At 43.5% G+C, this 18,924-nt stretch overlaps 1 protein-coding gene across 4 annotated transcripts in view; it reads left to right on the forward strand.

Moving 5' to 3' along the window:
• CTNND2 (catenin delta 2) overlaps nucleotides 1-18,924 on the forward strand; it is a 751,200-nt gene that overhangs the window by 689,203 nt on the left and 43,073 nt on the right. For all 4 annotated transcript variants that reach the window (XM_036225698.1, XM_036225697.1, XM_016163669.2 and 1 more), the window contains one exon: nucleotides 16,806-17,016. In XM_036225698.1, coding sequence (XP_036081591.1) covers nucleotides 16,806-17,016 — 211 coding nt within the window. The remainder of the gene's footprint in view (nucleotides 1-16,805; nucleotides 17,017-18,924) is intronic.

An 18,924-nucleotide genomic window follows, 5' to 3' on the forward strand; every position in this document is an offset into this window, starting at 1 on the left:
ACTTTTCGCTAGAGCATGTATGAGGTCACTTATTTCCTGCATTCCTTCAGAACCAATGTCCCCGCCCCCGGTGGTGACGTCGTCTCTCCGGACAGGCAGTGGTGTGTCCTGGCCCTTTCCCTGGCTCCTCTGAAACCTGCAGATGGCTGTGTGCAGGCAGTCTTTCGTTTGCAGAGTAAGGGCCCAGGACGCGCTGGCTTCCCCAAGTCGCACCTCCTCCACAGAGAGCTTAGGCGGTAAGGAGACCCATCCGATGAACCCTCCTGCAATGCGTGAGGCGGCTCAGTTGAGGGGGTACCTGATGACAAAACCGTCACCTTTATTTCCTGTTCCCAGTAATGCTGGCGATCATCCCCGTGGACATACCGGCAGCACTTGCTAGAGAAACCGGGCCCGAGCGGGCCGTGCGTCCCTCGGCGCTGGGTCTGCGCTTGGTTGATTCCAGGGACGGCAAAGCCAGTTCTTCTTTCCAGGAGACAAGGGCAGAGCAGATTTCAGTGGTGATGGCAGCAATGATTTCAGCTGATGCAATGGTCTGAAAAAAAAAACCCACCGTTTTGCTTTCGGCAGTGTTTATTTGCTTCTGCGTATTCTGTTGTAAACACTGATCTTAAATTTTAGAGACCTAGAAGATGGGGATGTCATTCAGGGAGATTTCCAAGTGTGCTGAAAGCGAATGACAGCGCGTAACGACACATGACTGGTGACACACGAAGCTCTGTCACACAGCAGACGCTCGTTACCTGGAATTCGCGGTCTCCTCTTCCAAACAGCTTCTCAAACGTGGAGCTAAGCCCAGGCGTTGGAGCCTGTGAGTTTGCAGGGCTGCCGGGCCACCAGCCGAGTGGGTTAAACAACAGACATTTACCATCTCACCGTTCTGGCGGCTAAGGAGGCGCGCGAGCAGGGCTGGTCCCTTCCGTGGGCGGGGAGGGAGAGTCTGTCCCTCCCCCCACCGTGGCTTCTGGGGTCCGCTGGAAATCTTTGATGTTTCTTGGCTTCCGGCTGCATCACCTTGACCTCTGCCTTCATCTTCACGGGGCGTTTTCCTTGCGCGGGTATCCGTTTCCAAAGGTTTCCTTTTCCGTAAGGACGCCAGTCATCGTGAATTAGGGGCCCGCCCTACTCCGGGATGGCCTCTCCCCATCGTAATGACACCTGCAGACACCCCATTTCCAAATAAGGCCACATTCTGAGGTAGTGGGACCTCGGACTTCAATGCAGACTTGGGGGAGCGTTGGACGGGGATCCGGATCCACCAGGTAAACTGCAGCGTGTGGCCCTCCCCCCGCTCCACCCCGGGTCGCCCTATCGGCTGCTCAGCCCTTCGCCGCAGGACGGCGGTCGGCAGCTTCACGTGTCTGGTTACAGCCAGCAGGGGTGACAGTCCCAGGCTACACCTAAAGAGGAGGAGGAAAGAAGACAGAAAAGGAAGACTCTTTAAGAAAAATGGCTCCCTGGGGTAGGGAGGGAAGGCACAGAGTGAGTCGAATGGTGGCCCCCAAGGGACGTGTCTACACTCACGTCCCTGGAACCTGTGAACATGACCTCATTTGAAAAAAAAAAAAAAAGGGTCTTTGCAGATGTAATTAATCTAAGGATCTTGAGATGAGACAGACTATTTCAGATTGCCCGGGTGGGCCCTAAAGCCACTGACAGGTGTCCTTCCAGGAGACAGAAGATGAGGTGACGTAGGACCTATACGTCTAGGTAAGAAAACTCCAGTACCAGCCGCTTGGCCGGGCTTTAGGGCAGCTAATGTGCAGAAACTCCGTGTCTGCGTCTCCCTGCTGTTCGAATGTCCTGCGCAGTCTCTTCCATTCCTCGTCTCTCCCCCCGTTCTGACGAGGAAAATCCCATCCCAGTAAAGAAGTCGCCCAAGGCCCATCTGCTTTCTTCTTTCCCTGGAATGATGCTTCAGTATTAACTGTGGCTCGCGATAAACACGTCATCGTCTGGGCTCAGATCTCATATTCAGTCATTTCGATTGAATGGGATTCGCAGGAATAAACCTTGGTCTGTTTCGGTCTTCCGGGCTCGTTTTCTGTTTCTGACTTTGTATTCACGTGGTCTCTTCCTATCCTTTATCTTCATGCCTTACCTTGTTTCTTTCGATCACCTTGTTCGTAGTCCCCGTCCAGTAATTTACCAGATAACCACTTTCCCTTCAATGGCGGACTGCATACCTGCCTGTGGTCCCTTCAGGTATAACAACGATGAAGTCCCTGTCACCTAGTGATGCGTTTGTGCTGATGCACTGGCCGTCATATAAAAATACTCTGTTATGATAGTTACTGTTTTCTTAGCATAGCACCAGCACGCGCAACGTTTTAAACGCCTCAAAGTATAAACTTCACACGTTTTAGTTTTACGCAGCACAAGCCTACAATATACATGCTGGAATTTTGGGTGCCTTAGTAATGACAGCAATTTCATATGAAATGTCCGTGGTGGTTAATCAATAAAGAAACAGGCAATATTATGTAGCCCCAGTCATTTTTGCCGTTCATAGCGGAAATGTTGTCTCTAGCAAGGGAATTTAGAGAAATATCTAAAATACAAGCCAATTTTTATTAAAATAGTTTGTCATTTCTTTGGGTTCTGATGTGTTTTCTCTTGAAATTGGAATTCTGCTTACTATAAAAAAAAAAAAAGATGTCAACATAAAAATAAACTCTGCCCTAAACATCAATTTTTATAAACTAACACTATTAAAAATGAATCTCGAAGTGAGGACAAATGATGAGATATTTTGTTTTAAGAAAGGTATTATTACTTTTGTTAGTCAGCGTGCCTGGCGGTCCTCTTGTGTTTAAAGAAGGAGGTCATCTCCTAAGCATGCAGGAGACAGGGATTTTATAAGACGTGGAACAAGGTCAAGCCCCTGGCACATAATTTAGGGCCCCATGATGTGTTAGGACAGATTTATGGATGGTCCAGACAGCCCCAAGCTGCCTCCAGTTACCTGCGTCTGAGGTTTATTTCAGCTGTGAAAGTAAGATCCTCAATGCCTGAGTTTTACATAAGCAAAATCAGAAGCTGAGGAACCAGTCACCCAAAGGCAGGTAAATTAGAATTCGAATTGCCTAGTGGAAACCAGTGCTTGACATGGCCTATAGGCTCTAGGAAGAAATGCAACTCGAGAAATAAAATTAAATGAATTTCGATCTGCGAACTTGCTCTGTTTGAGAACCTGCCCTCGGTTTGCCTCTACAAAGCATCTCCCTTGTTAGCAAGAAAGGTGGAGTTGCAGGCGGATCGCTGTGCGTCCTTCTTCCGTGAGTCAGCTCTCTGGTTTAGGAAGTTCTCTGTGAACACAGTGTGGGGGAGCAGGGGTGTGAGGGGAGGGCAAGACAGATGCGTTTAGTAACTAGTGTATTTAGAGCGAGTGGCTCCTGTCAATCAGTGCCGAAAAGATACGAACACACACTTTCTCTCTCTCTCTCTCTGGCCATCCAGTTTGCATAATCAGAGCAAGTCTTTCTGTTCTGATTTTTATCAACATTAAATCAAGCTGTTGTGAAATTAGGACTTCTCCGTGATAAACATCCCCAGGTCCTCGGTGATACATAAGCATTCCACCAGGAGCAGGAACACAGCTGCCCTTCCCCAGCACGGCGACCCGGAGTGAGTCCCCCAGAATCCCAGTTCTCTGGGGAGGGAATGTGCGTTGTGCACAAAAAGTTTTCCCTACTCCCGTCAGTTTGTGAAACTCTAGGTTAAACCAAGTTCTCCGAGTGGCTTCATTTTATCCACTAGCAGGACAGTGCACAGCGTCCACTGCGTTAAGACGCATTGTGACTGAGTTGAGTGTCAAGCACAGTGTTCCCCACTCTTAGGCTACAATGAATCCCTTGTTAGAATACAATGTCCTCTAGGAGTATTCCCCAGAGCTGTGACAGAAGTAGGGTACAATAGCTGCAGGATATGGACGCAATTCTCAGCAGAGGGCTATTGTTGCATCTTCTTACATTGCGTAAAGAGCCTATGTAAATTGCTTATTGATTTATCAGTAAACATGAGGTTATCAGATGTCATTTTGTCCTCTGTTTATATTATTGTTGGAAAGATCAATTATACATATAAGCTAACTAGACACAACTTCGATGACTATCTACAGAATGAATAAATGAGTGGCAGGGTAGGTGTCCTACCAGTAGTAAAGATGATACCTATGAAAAGAGCTCACAGGAGGAAGTGTGGAGGGAGGGCCCGGTCTGGGTAGAGGAGATTCTGGCCAAGAGACTCACGGGAAGGTACCAAAGCCAGAAGACAGCTCTGCAAACTGACACACATCGTTAAACAATTTGGACTGCATTTGTTTTCTCTGTAGAACAGAAATCGAGCCTGCCTTGTTTATACCCTTAGGGAGACGCACAGCAGAAGCTGAGACAATAGATGTGGCTTTTCTCGAAAAAGTTCAACCACTGTAATGTAATCTATGAATCGCAGTGTAGGAAGAAAACCTATAGCTGATTCCCTCTCTCTGTGCCCTTGATCAGCAGAGAGGCCGATCAATTTGAGAAAGCAAGAACAAGGGAATGCGATGTTATAATTTATCATTAGGCTGGATGCACTAACCAATGCATTACTGTGATCCCAATGTGCTGATATCAGGTCATAGGACTAACTCCAGGCTTCTGTTCCTGAAAAGAAGCTTCTCACCGAGATGCCAATCTCAGTGGTCTCAGACAGACTCTTGTCTACTGGAACTTTCATCCTAGAAGAGTTTCTGAGTCTTTGTTAGATAGAAATCTTGACCAGAAAATAAAAAGCCTTCCTAGGTTTCTCCTCCAGCTAGAATCGGTGGTTACATTTTTACTTTCACTTCCTTTCTGCTAAAAGTAGCAATGAATTGAGTTTTTTTTTGGGGGGGGGGAAGGGGGCGGGGGAGGGAATATTCATTTTTAATCTTTAATCAAATTATTTAAATTCTGTTAAAATATATCTTATCAGTTGCCTCATTTTTAATACTTCTCCAAAATCAATTTATTTCCATTTCGAAAAGGTGTTTCAGCAAACCTATTAATTAACTGCCATTTTTATCTTCAAACTGATTCTTATACTAATTAAATATGCAATTTTAGCCTCTTTTTGTCCCTATTTCTGGTCATTACCTTAGTTCTTGACATTTCAACAATCCAAGAATTTCTCAGAACCTCATTCAATGAAATCCTCTGGATAAGATCTCCAGGTGCCAAAAAAAAAAAAAAAAATACAATTCCTTTTGTCTTCCAAACAGATGGAATAGGTCATTTATTTGGAGATAATAACTCTGAAAGAAATGCCTTCTGTATACTATAAGCCTGTAGGATTCTGGTTTACAGTATTTCTGTTCGGAGGGTTGAGTTACTGTTTGAATCATCTTCTCAAACCAACTGTTTACCAATTCAGACACATGAAGTAGGTTCTTATGTGTAATAAGGTTGTACTTGTTTGTTTGTTTTTTAATCATAGTTAATAAGGAAAAGCATAAAGAACTTTAGTGTGTCTTCTAGAAGTTGACTTAATCGCTGCTAACAGGGATCACAGATTCCCGGCTCCAGCTGAGACCTTCTTACTATGCCTTTTGCTTTCTCTTTCTCTCTATTTAAGTAAATCTTCAATCATTTAAATCCACTGGCAGATATGTAAAAGAATGTTCATTTTTTAAAAAAAATCAGTGCATCTCATTAAATATTTATTTTACTCCAGTAGGAGCAAAGGGGCAGATGCGGAGATGAACAGGTCCCGTTCTGGGAACGAGGGACTCACAGGGTCAGACCAGAGGGTTGGTGTCGCCACATCCGGTTTGCAGTCCGTGAGAGGAAGACAAAAGCATCCAGAGAAGGAGGCTTTCACCGCACACTGCGGCAAGGGGTCCAGACTTTAGAAATTGACAAACGCTCTTTCTCACGAGATTATCATACCGCCTGTCACATGCCAGTATCGCCAGTGTCAGAGATGAAGCTGGTTCGGGGGTCAGCAGCTTCTAGGGACTCGGCGCTGCATGATTTGGGACTAGGGCCAGCAGAGCGATCCTGCGTTTCCTTTGCTTTGTTCTTTCTGTGGTTCATTTCCCAGGATTGATATTTGTTTTATTCTGCTGTCCTGGCTCAGGGCTGCGATGAGCATGTGATGTGAGTCGTGAGGGAGGCAGAGCCAGGTGCAGGGTTTCCTTCACGACTCCGCCCCCCCAGGTGCAGCTCCAACCACGGACGTGGGTTCAGCAGTTTTCCTACTCGTGCCCATTAATTCGGTGGTTTACCGTGTTTGACCAGGCATACAGACACGGGTAGAGCAGGTAGTGTGGATGGATTCTCGAAGACCTCTTTGCATGGTTATCAAAGCTAGAGCTAGACGATGATAAATCTTTGAGTTGATACAGCTGCTAGGGTTGTAATTTTGTTCCCTTTATGTACCAGAAATACGTTGTTTCTTTTCATGTCATTTACTCAGATCAGTAACCCAAGGCTGCCAGAGTCACTTCACCCCCATTACCTATGACTCAGGAATGATGCCATCTCTCGGACCTCCAACCTTGCAGTGGTCTTGGCCATACTGCCTGGAGGGCCAGGATTCCGTAAGCCATGCGGCACAGGCCACGCCAGCGTCCTGGGGGGATGCTGTAGACATCAAGTCCACATGCGAAATGCATTGTTTTTTTTTTAATAGGCTTATCATACCTAATTAAACTATATTTGCCTTTAAATGTGACATTTCTGGCATGGTCATGGATAAAAATTTGATTTTTTTCAATATGTTCTATTAAAAACTAGACACACTGTAGTTCAGTCTAAGGAAACCTATGGTCAAAGAAAGTGAACAGATTAGTCAAGGTATCTTTCTTTTAATATTATTTAGCTATTACTTTAAGCTTTATGGACAAGACAAATCAACTTCTATTGTTATATTTACAGACATCTTTTCCCACTAATTTATTATATGTTTAAGAACTTTCAAAAGAGTTCTTTCTGTGAATTATGAAGGATGAATTAAAACAAGATTCTATTCTAAAAGTATTTTATTCCAGTTTTTATAAACATAACCTATTAAACCAAGCTTTAAAGACAGAAGAAAGAGAAAAGAGAGATTTTTATAACATGCCCAACTCACAGTAAAAGGTTAACCACAGTTCAGTTTGATTTATTTAGTCTAAGTGACTAACCTTGTTTTGTCGATCTTGGCAGTCCAGTTTCTCAAAGCGAACGAGTTCTGGAGATCCTGACTCAACCCCTTGGCCATCTGCGATGTTCATTTGTGATGATATCCGCTTTATGGCAGATGGGGGGGGGCAGAGGGGCTGCAGCCAAGAGCCTGTCTTCCATAGAACCAAGGGTCGAGTACCTCTTGGCTTTCCTTAATCGGGCAATTTTGATGTTTCTTCCAACATATCCAATTACTGATCTACAGCTCTGGCAGAGGCGTTTAGGTGAGCATGAGAGAAAATTAGAAGTCACCTATCGATGATAAGGCTGAATAGCTCTGATCATTTACTCAGCACAACCAATATCATCAAAATTGAGGCAAGTTTAGCTGTATAAGGAGTAAGTTAGTGACCACCACGAAAGTAGGTACATGTTATAGATGGTATGAGAGCACTGAAAAATCTCCAGGATCTTTTAATTTATTCCACAAAGAGCGTTTAATGGTTACCACCAAATAAAAAGGCTCTTTTAAACCTAGAAATGGAATCTCACTTTTAAAAACTTGACCGTTCTTGTACTATTCTTTAACACAAACTGGAGCATGATTCTAAGCAAAATGAAAGGTTCCTAACTGCTGAAGCACAGTCATATAAATCATCATGATTAAGTGGAGGTCGAACTTCTCTTTTTTCATTTGCCAAGTCTTTGTATGTTGGAGGCTTAATAAACAGGCAGCTGTCACAACGGTACTAAACCAAACGGAAACCTACAGAATGCCGAGCATATCTAATGAGTTCTAGCATCCCTTATTTCATAAGGTGAGGAAGAAAACTCTTTGATGTTGCCCAGCAGCAGGCTGGGAAACTCCAAAGATGGTTTAGATGTAAAAGACCCTTTTTAAAAGTTTTGTTAGTTTGACTGTGGGGTGTAGATTTGGGGAAGGCAGTTCCCAAAAGAATCGTTAGGTGACAAGAGATATAAATCCTTCATGCCTAAAGACAAGAAATAAGCACCGCTGGGTTCAGAGCTGTCTCAGGTAAACAGCATTCACACTTTTTCAGTAACCGAACGATGCTACCTGGGACAATTCACTTCTTTGGTCTGTAAGCCACACACACCAGTTTTAAAATATAGATTGTTTTGAATGTGTTTTCTTCCCTTTCATGATAAACTCTGATCATATTTAGCATCCTTAAAGTGTAGGCAGTGGCAGATTTTATGATACAGACATTTTCCAAAAGAGAAAGAAAGAGGCAAGGTTCCAGCCACAGTGCAGAAAGGACGACGGTGACCCCTGTCAAAGGAGCGTGCTAAAGGTGAACGCTCTCCCTTCGGCGAAGGCGGGAAAGGCTCCTTCTGCGTTTACCTGTAGACACACGATCACGAGGAAATCAGCGCCTCGCTTTGACATCTTCAGTCACTGATCAAACTAGATTCAGAGTTGGCGGGGTGGGGACTCTGAGGAGAAGCTGGAGACACCAGGAAATCTGTCCCCGCTCGCAGACAGCAGTCACGTCGGCAAAATCTGTCCAATGTAACCACTTTGGAACTTGAGTCTAATGAATGCTTACAACTCTCAGGGGAAAACTTGGTGGTCCATTATGATTGATTCTGGTCATTCTGAGCTCTTAGCACGGCAGCAGCTCCCCATCCCTCACCCAGGCCCTTGGCAGGCAGCGGTGCATGTGTTCCTGGAATATGTAGCTGTTGGGAGCCAGGGTGGGCAGTGAGGATCCTGGCCTTCAGATATTGTGATCTGTGTTCTCATTACTGCTCCTGACCATGGACTTGTGGACACAGAGGCCCCATGGTTGTACACACACACACACACACACACACACACACACACACACACACACTTTGTAAGCCCTTCTCCCTTCTGCCGAAGTGACTTCCAGGGGACTTAAAGAGTTGGTGGCCTTCTTTCTCCCTTCATTTTTGTCTTTTTCCCCTTTTGAGAGTCAGACATTAAGTCTAGGACATTCAAAAGTAAATGCATATGTTGGGGAGATTTGAAAGGTACCATGCATGGCCAGGAAAAGGCACAGGCTCAGAAAGGACCCACAAAGACCTTAAGTTTACACCTCAGGCTGATCCTAAGCCCAGAGACACCCTGTAACAATCAAAAAAGCTGCAAACCTGAGGACGGGAAAGAATCTAATCTCCAGGGTTGATGTATTGTTAGATTCCAATGTCCAGTTTTCAGCAACAACAAATTACAAGGCATACAAAGAAACAGGGGAGTGTCATTCAAAGGGGAAAAAAAAATGGAAACTGTGTCTGAGAATGACCAAATGGCAGAACTACTAGACAAATGCTTTAAAACAACTATCTTGGAGATGTTCAAAGAACTAAAAGAAGACACGGGGAAAGTCAAGCAAATGATGCATGAATTAAATGGATATATCATAAAAGTGATAGAAAATCTAAAAGGAAACGAAAAAAATTCTGGAACTGAACATTAGACTAATCAAAATAAAAAAATCAGAGGAGAAATTCAAAGGCAGATTTGAGCAGGCTGAAGAATCAGTGAACTCGAAAGCAGGACAATTGACATTATCAAGTCTAAGGCACAGAAAAGATTGATGGAAAATGAACAGAGCCTCAGGGATCCGTGGGTCACCATTATATGGACCCACATACATATAGTGAAAGTCCCAGGAGGAGGAGAAAGAGCCAGAGAGATTATTTGAAGAAATAATGCCTGAGGACGTCCCAAATTTGATGAGAGACATGAATATAAACATCCAGGAGGCTCAACCGACTCCAGGTAGGGTAAAGCAAAGAGACCCCCACCTAATGAGACAGGAAATCAAGCCATCCTAGACACGAACACGGCGAATCTTGGAAACGGCAAAAGAGAAGTGGCTCATCGCATACAAGGGAGTCTGAATAAGATTGTAAGCAGATTTCTCGTCAGAAACTCTTAGGCCAGGAGGCAATAGGCAATATTTTTAAAATGCTAAAAGAAAAAATCTATCAATGAAGAATCTTATCTTTGGCCAAACAGCCCTTCAAAAAAAGCAAATAAAAAAATAAGATATTCCCCGGTAAACAAAAGCCAAGGAAGTTTGTTACACTAGACCTGCCTTGCAAGTAAAGGGAATCCTACAGTTTGATGGAAAGGACAGTAACTAGAAGCCATATAAGAAATATACACCTCACTAAAAGGAGATACGTGTTTATTGTAAAATCTAGTGTCGTCGTGAGAACAGTTTGAAATGCCACCCATTGTTTCTACATGATTAAAGAGAGTAATGCGTTTTTTTAAATTATTTGTCTAAAAGCTAGTATAATTGTAACTTTGGTTTCTAACTGCGCATTTTGTTTTCTGCATAATTTAAGAAACTGATGCATTAAAAAAAAACAATTATTATTTTGTGGTTTTGGACACAAAACAAAGATGTCATTTTGCGACATCCATGACTGAGAGGGGAGGGGATGGAGCTGTAACAAGCAGAGTTTTTGTATGTGATTGAAATTAAATTGGGATACATTTAAACTACAGTGTTTTAACTTCAGGATCTTAAATGTAATCCCCATAGTAACCACAAAGAAAATAGTTATAGAATAAACATCAAAGGAAATGAGAAAGGAATTAAAACACTTAACCACAAAAAAAATAAATAAATAAACACAATACTGAGAGACCAAAAAAGTTGCAAGATATATAGAAAACAAATAGCAAGATAACGGTTATGTCCTTCCTTATCAATAATTATTTTACGTATAAATGGATTATTCTCTCTATAAGTCTGTTTCTGTTTTGTTTGTTTAAATTTCACATATAAATGAAATCATACAGGATTTATCTTTCGATGCCTGACTTATTTCACTTTTGCATAATACCCTCTGGGTCCATCCATGTTGTCGCAGATGGCAAGATTTCATTCTTTTTCTGTTGCTAAGTAATATTCTATGTCTTTTTTTATCCATTCATCTATCAGCAGACAGCTGAGTTGCTTCTGTGCCTTAGCTAGCATAAATAATGCTGCATTGAAAAAGGCTAAGGGGAATAAGAGCTACAAACTTCCAGTTATAAATAAGTCACAGGGATGCAATGTACGGCACAGGGAGTGTGGTTAATGATATCCTAATAACTTTGTATGGTGAAAAATGGTTACTAGACTTATAGTGATCACACGGTAAGGTATATAAATGTCGAATCACTAGGTCGTATGCCTAAAACTAATCTATTATTGTATGTCAACTATACTTTAATAAAAAGTAAATTTTAAAAAATATATAAGTGGATTAAACTCTCCCATCAAAAGACAGAGATCAGCAGAATGGCTATTTTAAAATGGTCCAACTATATGCTCTCTACAAGAGACTCACTTTATATCCAAAGACACATCGTTCGAAAGGGAAAAGGATATTTGTATGCCTATGTTGTTGGTAGCATTTTCACAAGAGCTAAAGCGAGGAAGCCACCCAAGAGTCCACCAACAGGTGAATGAGTAATGTGGTACATGCACACAGCGGAATACTATTTAGACTTAAAAAGAAAGGAAATTCTGAGATAATATGCATGAATTTTGAGGACATTGTGCCAAACAGAGTAAGTCAGTCAGTCACATAAAGACATACACTGTACGATTCCCCTTATAAGAGGCACTTCGCATAGTCAAAATCGTAGAGGTAGAAAGTTGAATTTGGACGTCAGGACATGGGGGTGGGGAGGTGCTGTTTAATGGTCTAGAGTTTCAGTTTGGCGAGATCGAGAAGAGTTCTGTGGGTGGATGACGGTGATGGTTGCACAGCAAACGAACTTACTTAACATCACTGAACTGTACACTTTAAAAATGGATAAGATGGTGGTAAATTTTATGTAATGTGTATCTTGACACAGTAAAAAAAATTGAAGATAAAAACGTAAATTCAGAGCATCTCAGCAAAAACGGTTCACTTTTACACTCCAGAAACAGGAGCTAAAGAGGTGCTCAGACCTCACAGACAGGGGTGCTGGTGTTTCTGACCCAGAGCTGCTGAGATTCCAGTTGACTTTTTTTTTTTTAATATCTTTTCTGTAAAGTCGGTTTAAGAGATTTGAGTTTATAATGGTGCACCACAAAGACCAGCTACACGGAAGACTATCAGTAGCCCAAAGAGATATGTAATCATTGTAGGAAGGGACTTAGGTGACTTCTCTGTGGTCTGCCACCTTACAGAGCACAGGTGGTTAGACCATAAAACGGTCACTCAATATTTTTTCTACCATTGGGGAAACTACGTGATAGGGTCCAAATCGATACTAGAAATAGTCTTGGTTCTGCAATTGAAACAGAAGCAGAGTCACGAACAAGCATACAACACAGCAACACGCAGTCAGAGCAAAGCCAGGTACCCGTCATGGCATTTCCACCAGCTTCTCTCTGCACGAGCGCTCAGCCAAGGGTGCCCTTCTTGGGCTTCACTGTCCCTTAGGTCTCCTGAGCCCATCTGGGCACCCTCGTCTCCCCAACACCTCTAAACAGAAGACTCCCAGAAAGAAGCAGGAGAGAGAGAGAAAATCATTTTTACTTGCAACTTATACACACACAAGGAGGAAAGGGTGACAGAGTTACAGTTAGTCTGTCATTGTTGGAAACTAGTTTTTTTAACATTATTATAATGTCTCCTGTAGTCTTCTCATAGCAGTATTGCAGAAGTCAAAGACAAGGTTATTTTCAATGGGGACTAATAACTTAGAAGAAATGGCCCAAGGATTCATGTCTGTAGGGAACTCGAGGAAAACAGAGTGACCTCTTTGTTCGTGGTGGTGGCAGATTTGTGTTTTGTTTTCATCTTGGGGAAAACGTGCTTTTCTGTTGTAACATATGGTTCCACGATCGCGGATCAGGGGAAGCACATTCATTCCGAACGGAGACGAGGCCAGTATCCATCTCGCTTTCGCAAATCTCGGTGTCTTCAAATCTGATGACCTGCTTTTCTCTCTGATGAGATTTTGCCGTGGAGCCCTCGCATGTGATGTTTACTAACTGGGCATATTTTTCTCCATGTGAAAAAAATTAAATAGCAATCTAACTTGTCCATTATTGTCAAATTTTAGAGTTCACTTGGTCTTCACTATCCATCTCATTGTCCCAGTGGAAATTTCTGAATCCTCTCTCTCCATTACCCCCGCCCCAGCATTTCACGGGACTCTAAGCCTTGTCACTTGCATCTTTAGAATCTCATCGTGACCACTCTGCTGTCCCTGATCCCCCCACCCCCTTTGCCAAGTCTTTGTAGTTACTTGCTTTTGTCCTGAAATATTACAGTCACCTGCTCGATGCTGTCATCAATGTGAATCATTGTGGCTTTGGTCTGTGTAGTATCATTTACTTATGTTTAAACCAAAGGGAGTGCTCTTCAGTCTACAGTAGTTCCTGATGCCACTGCCCCTTTCGAGGGCCTCAGCGATTTATTGTAAGACAGAAAACTCCACTGCCTCATGCCAGGCATGACCACGGGGCGTGGCCCGTGCCCTCATGACCTCTGCATCCACGTAGCATCCCAGCGCACCATTGGGGCACTGCTGAGCTCCAGGCACCCTGATGTCGCTGGGCCCATGCAGGTCCTCCAGCCTGCTCCTCCCCCAGGTTCCTAAAGGGACAATATCCATGGGGAGAGGCAGCCACGCCCCTCCTTAACCCAAGGAGAACCTTACATCCATCCGTTTCTCCAAAAGAAAAACAAAAAAGTTTGATCACCTTCATGGTGTTAGGCTGTGAAAATTAAATTTTGGCTTGCCCACCTTGCCGCTCTTCTTCATTGCCGCTGTGGCTCGGAAAGAAAATTGGTTCAAAAGGTAGCGAACTCCTTTCACCTCCGAAGAAATCTCAGACGCCAAATCTCAGACCAAAACCCTGACTGAGCGGTGGGGGCAGAGGGTGCCAAGGTTCCTCGTATTAGGCAGCAAGAGAAGCTTTTCGCTCATATTGTTTAGAAACTTAGAGGACAAAGAAAACATGAGACATAGAACAATTACAGGCACAAGCTACCTCATGTTGGAATGCTCGTAGTTTCAGTATAAGTTCAAGAGCTTTATGGTCAAGAAAAAGACTACCTGTTTCTCCCACCTTCAGACTCCTTGTTCTGAAAACTTCCTTCTTGATGCATAGGAACTCTCTTTGCAAAATATCTTGTGCCTCCCCGGCCTAGAGAATAAATCATAGATGTCTACTTCCGCTACCGAGCCTTCCTACTCAGCCCAATCTTATTTCTCTCTTCCCTGAACTGCTGTCTTTAGCCTGCCACACAAGCTCACTTGTGGCTGTAATTCTATGTTCCTCATTTTCTTCCCCCAATTAGCCTCAAAGTTCCTTCTAAATGCAAGAAATGGCTTAAAAAGCTATTCTTGCTACCCAAATTTCATGTGAAGATAGGGTTCAAGTTCTAGTGTGAGAAGACAGCTTCTCCCAGCAGTATAATCAAAGGCTAAAGCAATCGTATGCCCTTAGAAGAATTAACCAATTTTGCCCAAGGTCTTCTGCCCTTTGGTATATTTTTCCTTGATTTGTTTCTCTACATGGGTGGTCAAAATATGGACTGAAATGTATCCCTCCAAAGGGACTAAATGGAAAGTCTCCAATTGCCTAGTAAAATGCCAGCGGACTATACTAGAAACAATAGAAACAGAATCATTCCAGCGGGTTTCGTCGACGGGCCATGGTGGGCAATACACGGTGGCGATTCCTGCTGTTCTCCACGCCACGGGGCACGTGGGAAGTGACAGTGTTTGCACCGCATTCTGGGCTGTGCTGGGGGGAAGTGGCTGTCCCTGCCACCCGAGCTTCACCGGGCAGCCTCGTATCTCATTAGGGGCGCGCCGGTCAGAAAGCCGTGCAGGATGAAACCGCATCTTCACATTTATCTGCCGTCGTTTAAAACAACGGAAGGAACAACAAAAAAACTGGAAAATGCCGCAGCCACTCCTTCTCCGTGTTCTCGCTTTCATCTTCGACGACGTCCGAGGTCACACCACCAGTCTTCCCTCCGCCATCGGGAGTGGCAGTGCCTCCTTCGCGCAGTAATCAACAGACTTTTCTGGTTCCTTCCTCCATCACTTCCCTTGTAAAGACAAAGGAAAATCCCATTTATCTTCCAGCTTCTGTGAAACTCGGCTTTGTCTTACTTTGGACTGGGGTTAATGAACTGCCGAAGTCTCCAGCATGCTGAGCTCAACAGAGTAAATTGTTGTTAGCCAGAGCTGAGTGTGACTTGGTGATAGATAGATGGAGCGGGTGCCTCAGAGGACAGCACACGTGCGAAGGGTCTTCTCCAACCTGCTCTAAGGGCTGTCGATGGAAAAATGCTACATTTAGGGGTTTTCAGGCCAACCCTTTCTGTCATGCACTTCTCAGCCATCACAAAGCGAATGAGGATACTTTCCTATCTCAGTAATTTAGACATCAGCGTTTTTCATCCTAGCTAAAATAAGCCATTTCTACGTAGGAGAGAAGCGGATACCAAAATTATAAAGGCTTGTGTTTTATTTATTAAGATTTCATTGCTTCCTCCCCAGGGATTCCTTTTCCAACCCCTAGGCACCAAACTGCAGAAGATTAAACAGCAGAAGGAGGCTATACTTTAGAGAGGAAAAATACCTCTAATAGTTTTTAGGTGCTGGTTAAATATGTCTAATGGGATGGGAGATAAGGAAGGGTTTACCTTTGGACATGTGCCAGTTCTATCTGAAAAACTTAATAACAGCCAGCTTTGCTGCAGGCACTCATTTACTTAGTTCCAGAAGTAAATTAATGGGACAGAATTGGAAGCTGCAGGTAGGATGAATGAATTGTCTTGCAGGGTTATTAGTAATGCCTGAAGTACTTTGTAAACTCAAAGTACTCCATAAAGATGCCATTATAAGTATCTTTATCATTGGGAGTAGCAAGATTAATCATGATAAAGCGAATTAAGGAAGCAAAGTGTGATTTTATTTTATGTCCACACAAAGGAAAACATGTCAAATTAGTAAATGTTCTATGGGAGAGCCATACAATAAAATCCCATCATTGAGACAAGCACGTCATTCGGTTACTCTAGTTCAAAGAACACCTAGCCATATATTATTTGTTAAGCTTCTCTCCCTTGCTGTAACGGTTTCTCTTTGCATCATCGGGGCTGGAACTCAGAAGCCAGATGTATGATCATGCTCTCCATGTATTTGTGGTTTGACTCTTGTTCAATAATGCAGGTCGCAACATCGCTCCCATCAAAGCATGTTTGAGATTACATTAGAATCGCCATGTTGTCTTGACTTGTGTGACTATCGAGCAGGAAGCTATTGGTCATTAACATCTACTGAGTCCTCTGTCCTAAGTAACCCTTGTGTATCACGTGCTTTCCACGCATTTCCTCGTTTAATCTTTACAACAACCTTGTGAGATACGTACCGTTATTCTCGCTTTATAGATTTTAAAAGCTGTTTAAAGGCAACGAAATAGCTTGCCCCGAGATGCGATTGCACATCCATGTAGCACCGAAGCCCATGCGTTCACCGTGAAGAAATACTGTGTTCTCTGTAGGTGCCGCGGTTACCAGACAGGGATTATTCGAAGACGGGAAACAGACGATATCGCATTAATGTGGGCCTTGTGTTCTCTTTCCTTCCTCTGCCCTACCTTCCTCCTCTGTCTCGGCCTCTTTTCAACTCTTCCTTTTATTTTTTTTTTTTGTTTTCCCCCAAAGGCAAATACGCCATGCGAGACCTGGTGCACAGGCTTCCAGGCGGGAACAACAGCAACAATGCAGCGAGCAAGGCCATGTCGGATGACACGGTGACGGCCGTCTGCTGCACCCTGCACGAAGTGATCACCAAGAACATGGAGAACGCCAAGGCCTTACGGGACGCGGGCGGCATCGAGAAGTTGGTCGGCATCTCTAAAAGCAAAGGAGACAAGTAAGTCGGGCGGCGGCTTCACATCGCCATAGGGTCGGTATTTGCAGGGTGTGTTCCAAGTGTGCCCGACGGCCCCTGCTAATGGGTAACACTAGGGAGCGTCGCTGGAAAGCATTTTTTCTCCGATTATCAGGAGAAGAGAAACAGCAAATGGTTTCCAGTCTTCCCACCCCACAGTGAAAGGCGATCTAACTGGTGATTTTAGTCTGATTGATAGCCCATGACTTGGTGACGCTGTGATTTGGGAAAAGCGGACTCGATGAGCCAGCGCGCGTACTCGAGTGTGTTCCGCGTTGCAGGAGAGACAGACCAGCCTAACCGGGGCACATGAAGGCGTCACGTGGCAGTTGTTCCTCTGCGGTTGCGGGTTCAAGTTTCGATGATGCTCTTGCCCTTTGCCTGCCCAGCTCTCAACGGCAAGTCAGAGTAAATTGATATTCCTCCCTTTTCCAATTATAAAATCATCCTCGATTCCAAAAATCCTATTTTCAAAAAAAAGCATTTCTGTATTATTAAAACACATCTAGAAGGCCATGGGGCTCTCACTGACCTCTGTCGCAAGAGAAGGGAGTGATACATGGTGGGCCAAGTGCTGAGATCCAGAGCAATTCTTCTGGATTCCTTTTCAGAGCAGTGAGAAGAACCAAAGTGAAATGTAGGTGGGAGACGATATCCAAACCTGGTTTCGATCGCCACATTAGTCGCAGGGTGGGCAGGGCCAGAAAACAGAGTGTGGTGGACTCAGAGAGAACTCGGGGCTAACACAGCACCCTCTCTTACTAAATGCATTTGGTGCAAATTATGTAATTTGATGTGTCACTGTTCCTCTACTACTGTCTAATCTAAAACTAGGAGACGTGATAATCAGATCTTAAAAGGAGAAATAGAAGTTTCCCAGGCAGAGGATAGCGGTGAGGAAGGAGGGCTTTCATGCAAATGGAGCAGAGAGATAAGGCTCCCTGTAAAAGCGGCTGTGCCACCGCAAATAGGGGGGCCCCGATTCAATTTAAGAACCAGTATCTCACCATGAGCACCTGAAAAATACCTTCGTGAGCCAGAGTGTCAGTGTGTCACTAAACTGTCAATTTTGGAGAAACGTTCACTAACCTTAATTAAATTTCATTTCCTGGAAGTCCCTCAGTGGAATCAAATAAGATTAAATGGGTAATAAATCTCTTGTTATCAAGGGCCTGTTTCTGGACTTTTCATCCCCTGACCGCCCCCTCCCCATTCCTTTACATCTAAATGCTAATAATTTTTCTTTTGTTATTAAAAGCTGTGAAGGATGCACTTTGCAACTTCTGGAAATTTTCTCATTATCCCACTTAATTCAGGATATTACCATTGTGTTCTAAAAAGAAGTTTCAAGGCTTCTGTTTAAGCATCCTGAGACCTCCAAATATGTTCAATCAGCAACTCAGAATTAAGATTTGAATACTTTCCTGCATCAAGTAGAGAAGCCTCAGTGGACTTGGGTAGTAATTGTGCAATGTAGATGGTTGGTTTGAATTATACCTTGTGGTATCGTACTTAAAATAAAATGCTATTCTATATATGTAAGAAGCCAGACACTTTGGTTTTGTTTTTTTTAATTTAGCTTCAGAGGACCTTCGGAATCTCTCATTGAGCATTGGGAACTTAATATGTTAATGTTTTTATAAGCAGACACATATGCACACAATCAAATCATAGACTATAAAACACTGACTTGTTTGTCAATCATCATAAGACATTCAAAGACTAAAGTGTTTTCTCTTAATTGTAAGACTGGAGAGCTGTGGGGGAGGGGGCAGGGGCATACATTAATCCCTCCCAACTACGTGAGCATCTCTGCGCTACTGTAAGCATCGCTAAGTGGTCCTTAAAGAGACAAGATGCTTTTATCAGTCCCATGGTTAAAGAAAATTA

Source organism: Rousettus aegyptiacus, unplaced genomic scaffold (assembly GCF_014176215.1).
Source record: "Rousettus aegyptiacus isolate mRouAeg1 unplaced genomic scaffold, mRouAeg1.p scaffold_m13_p_8, whole genome shotgun sequence".
NCBI lineage: Eukaryota > Metazoa > Chordata > Mammalia > Chiroptera > Pteropodidae > Rousettus > Rousettus aegyptiacus.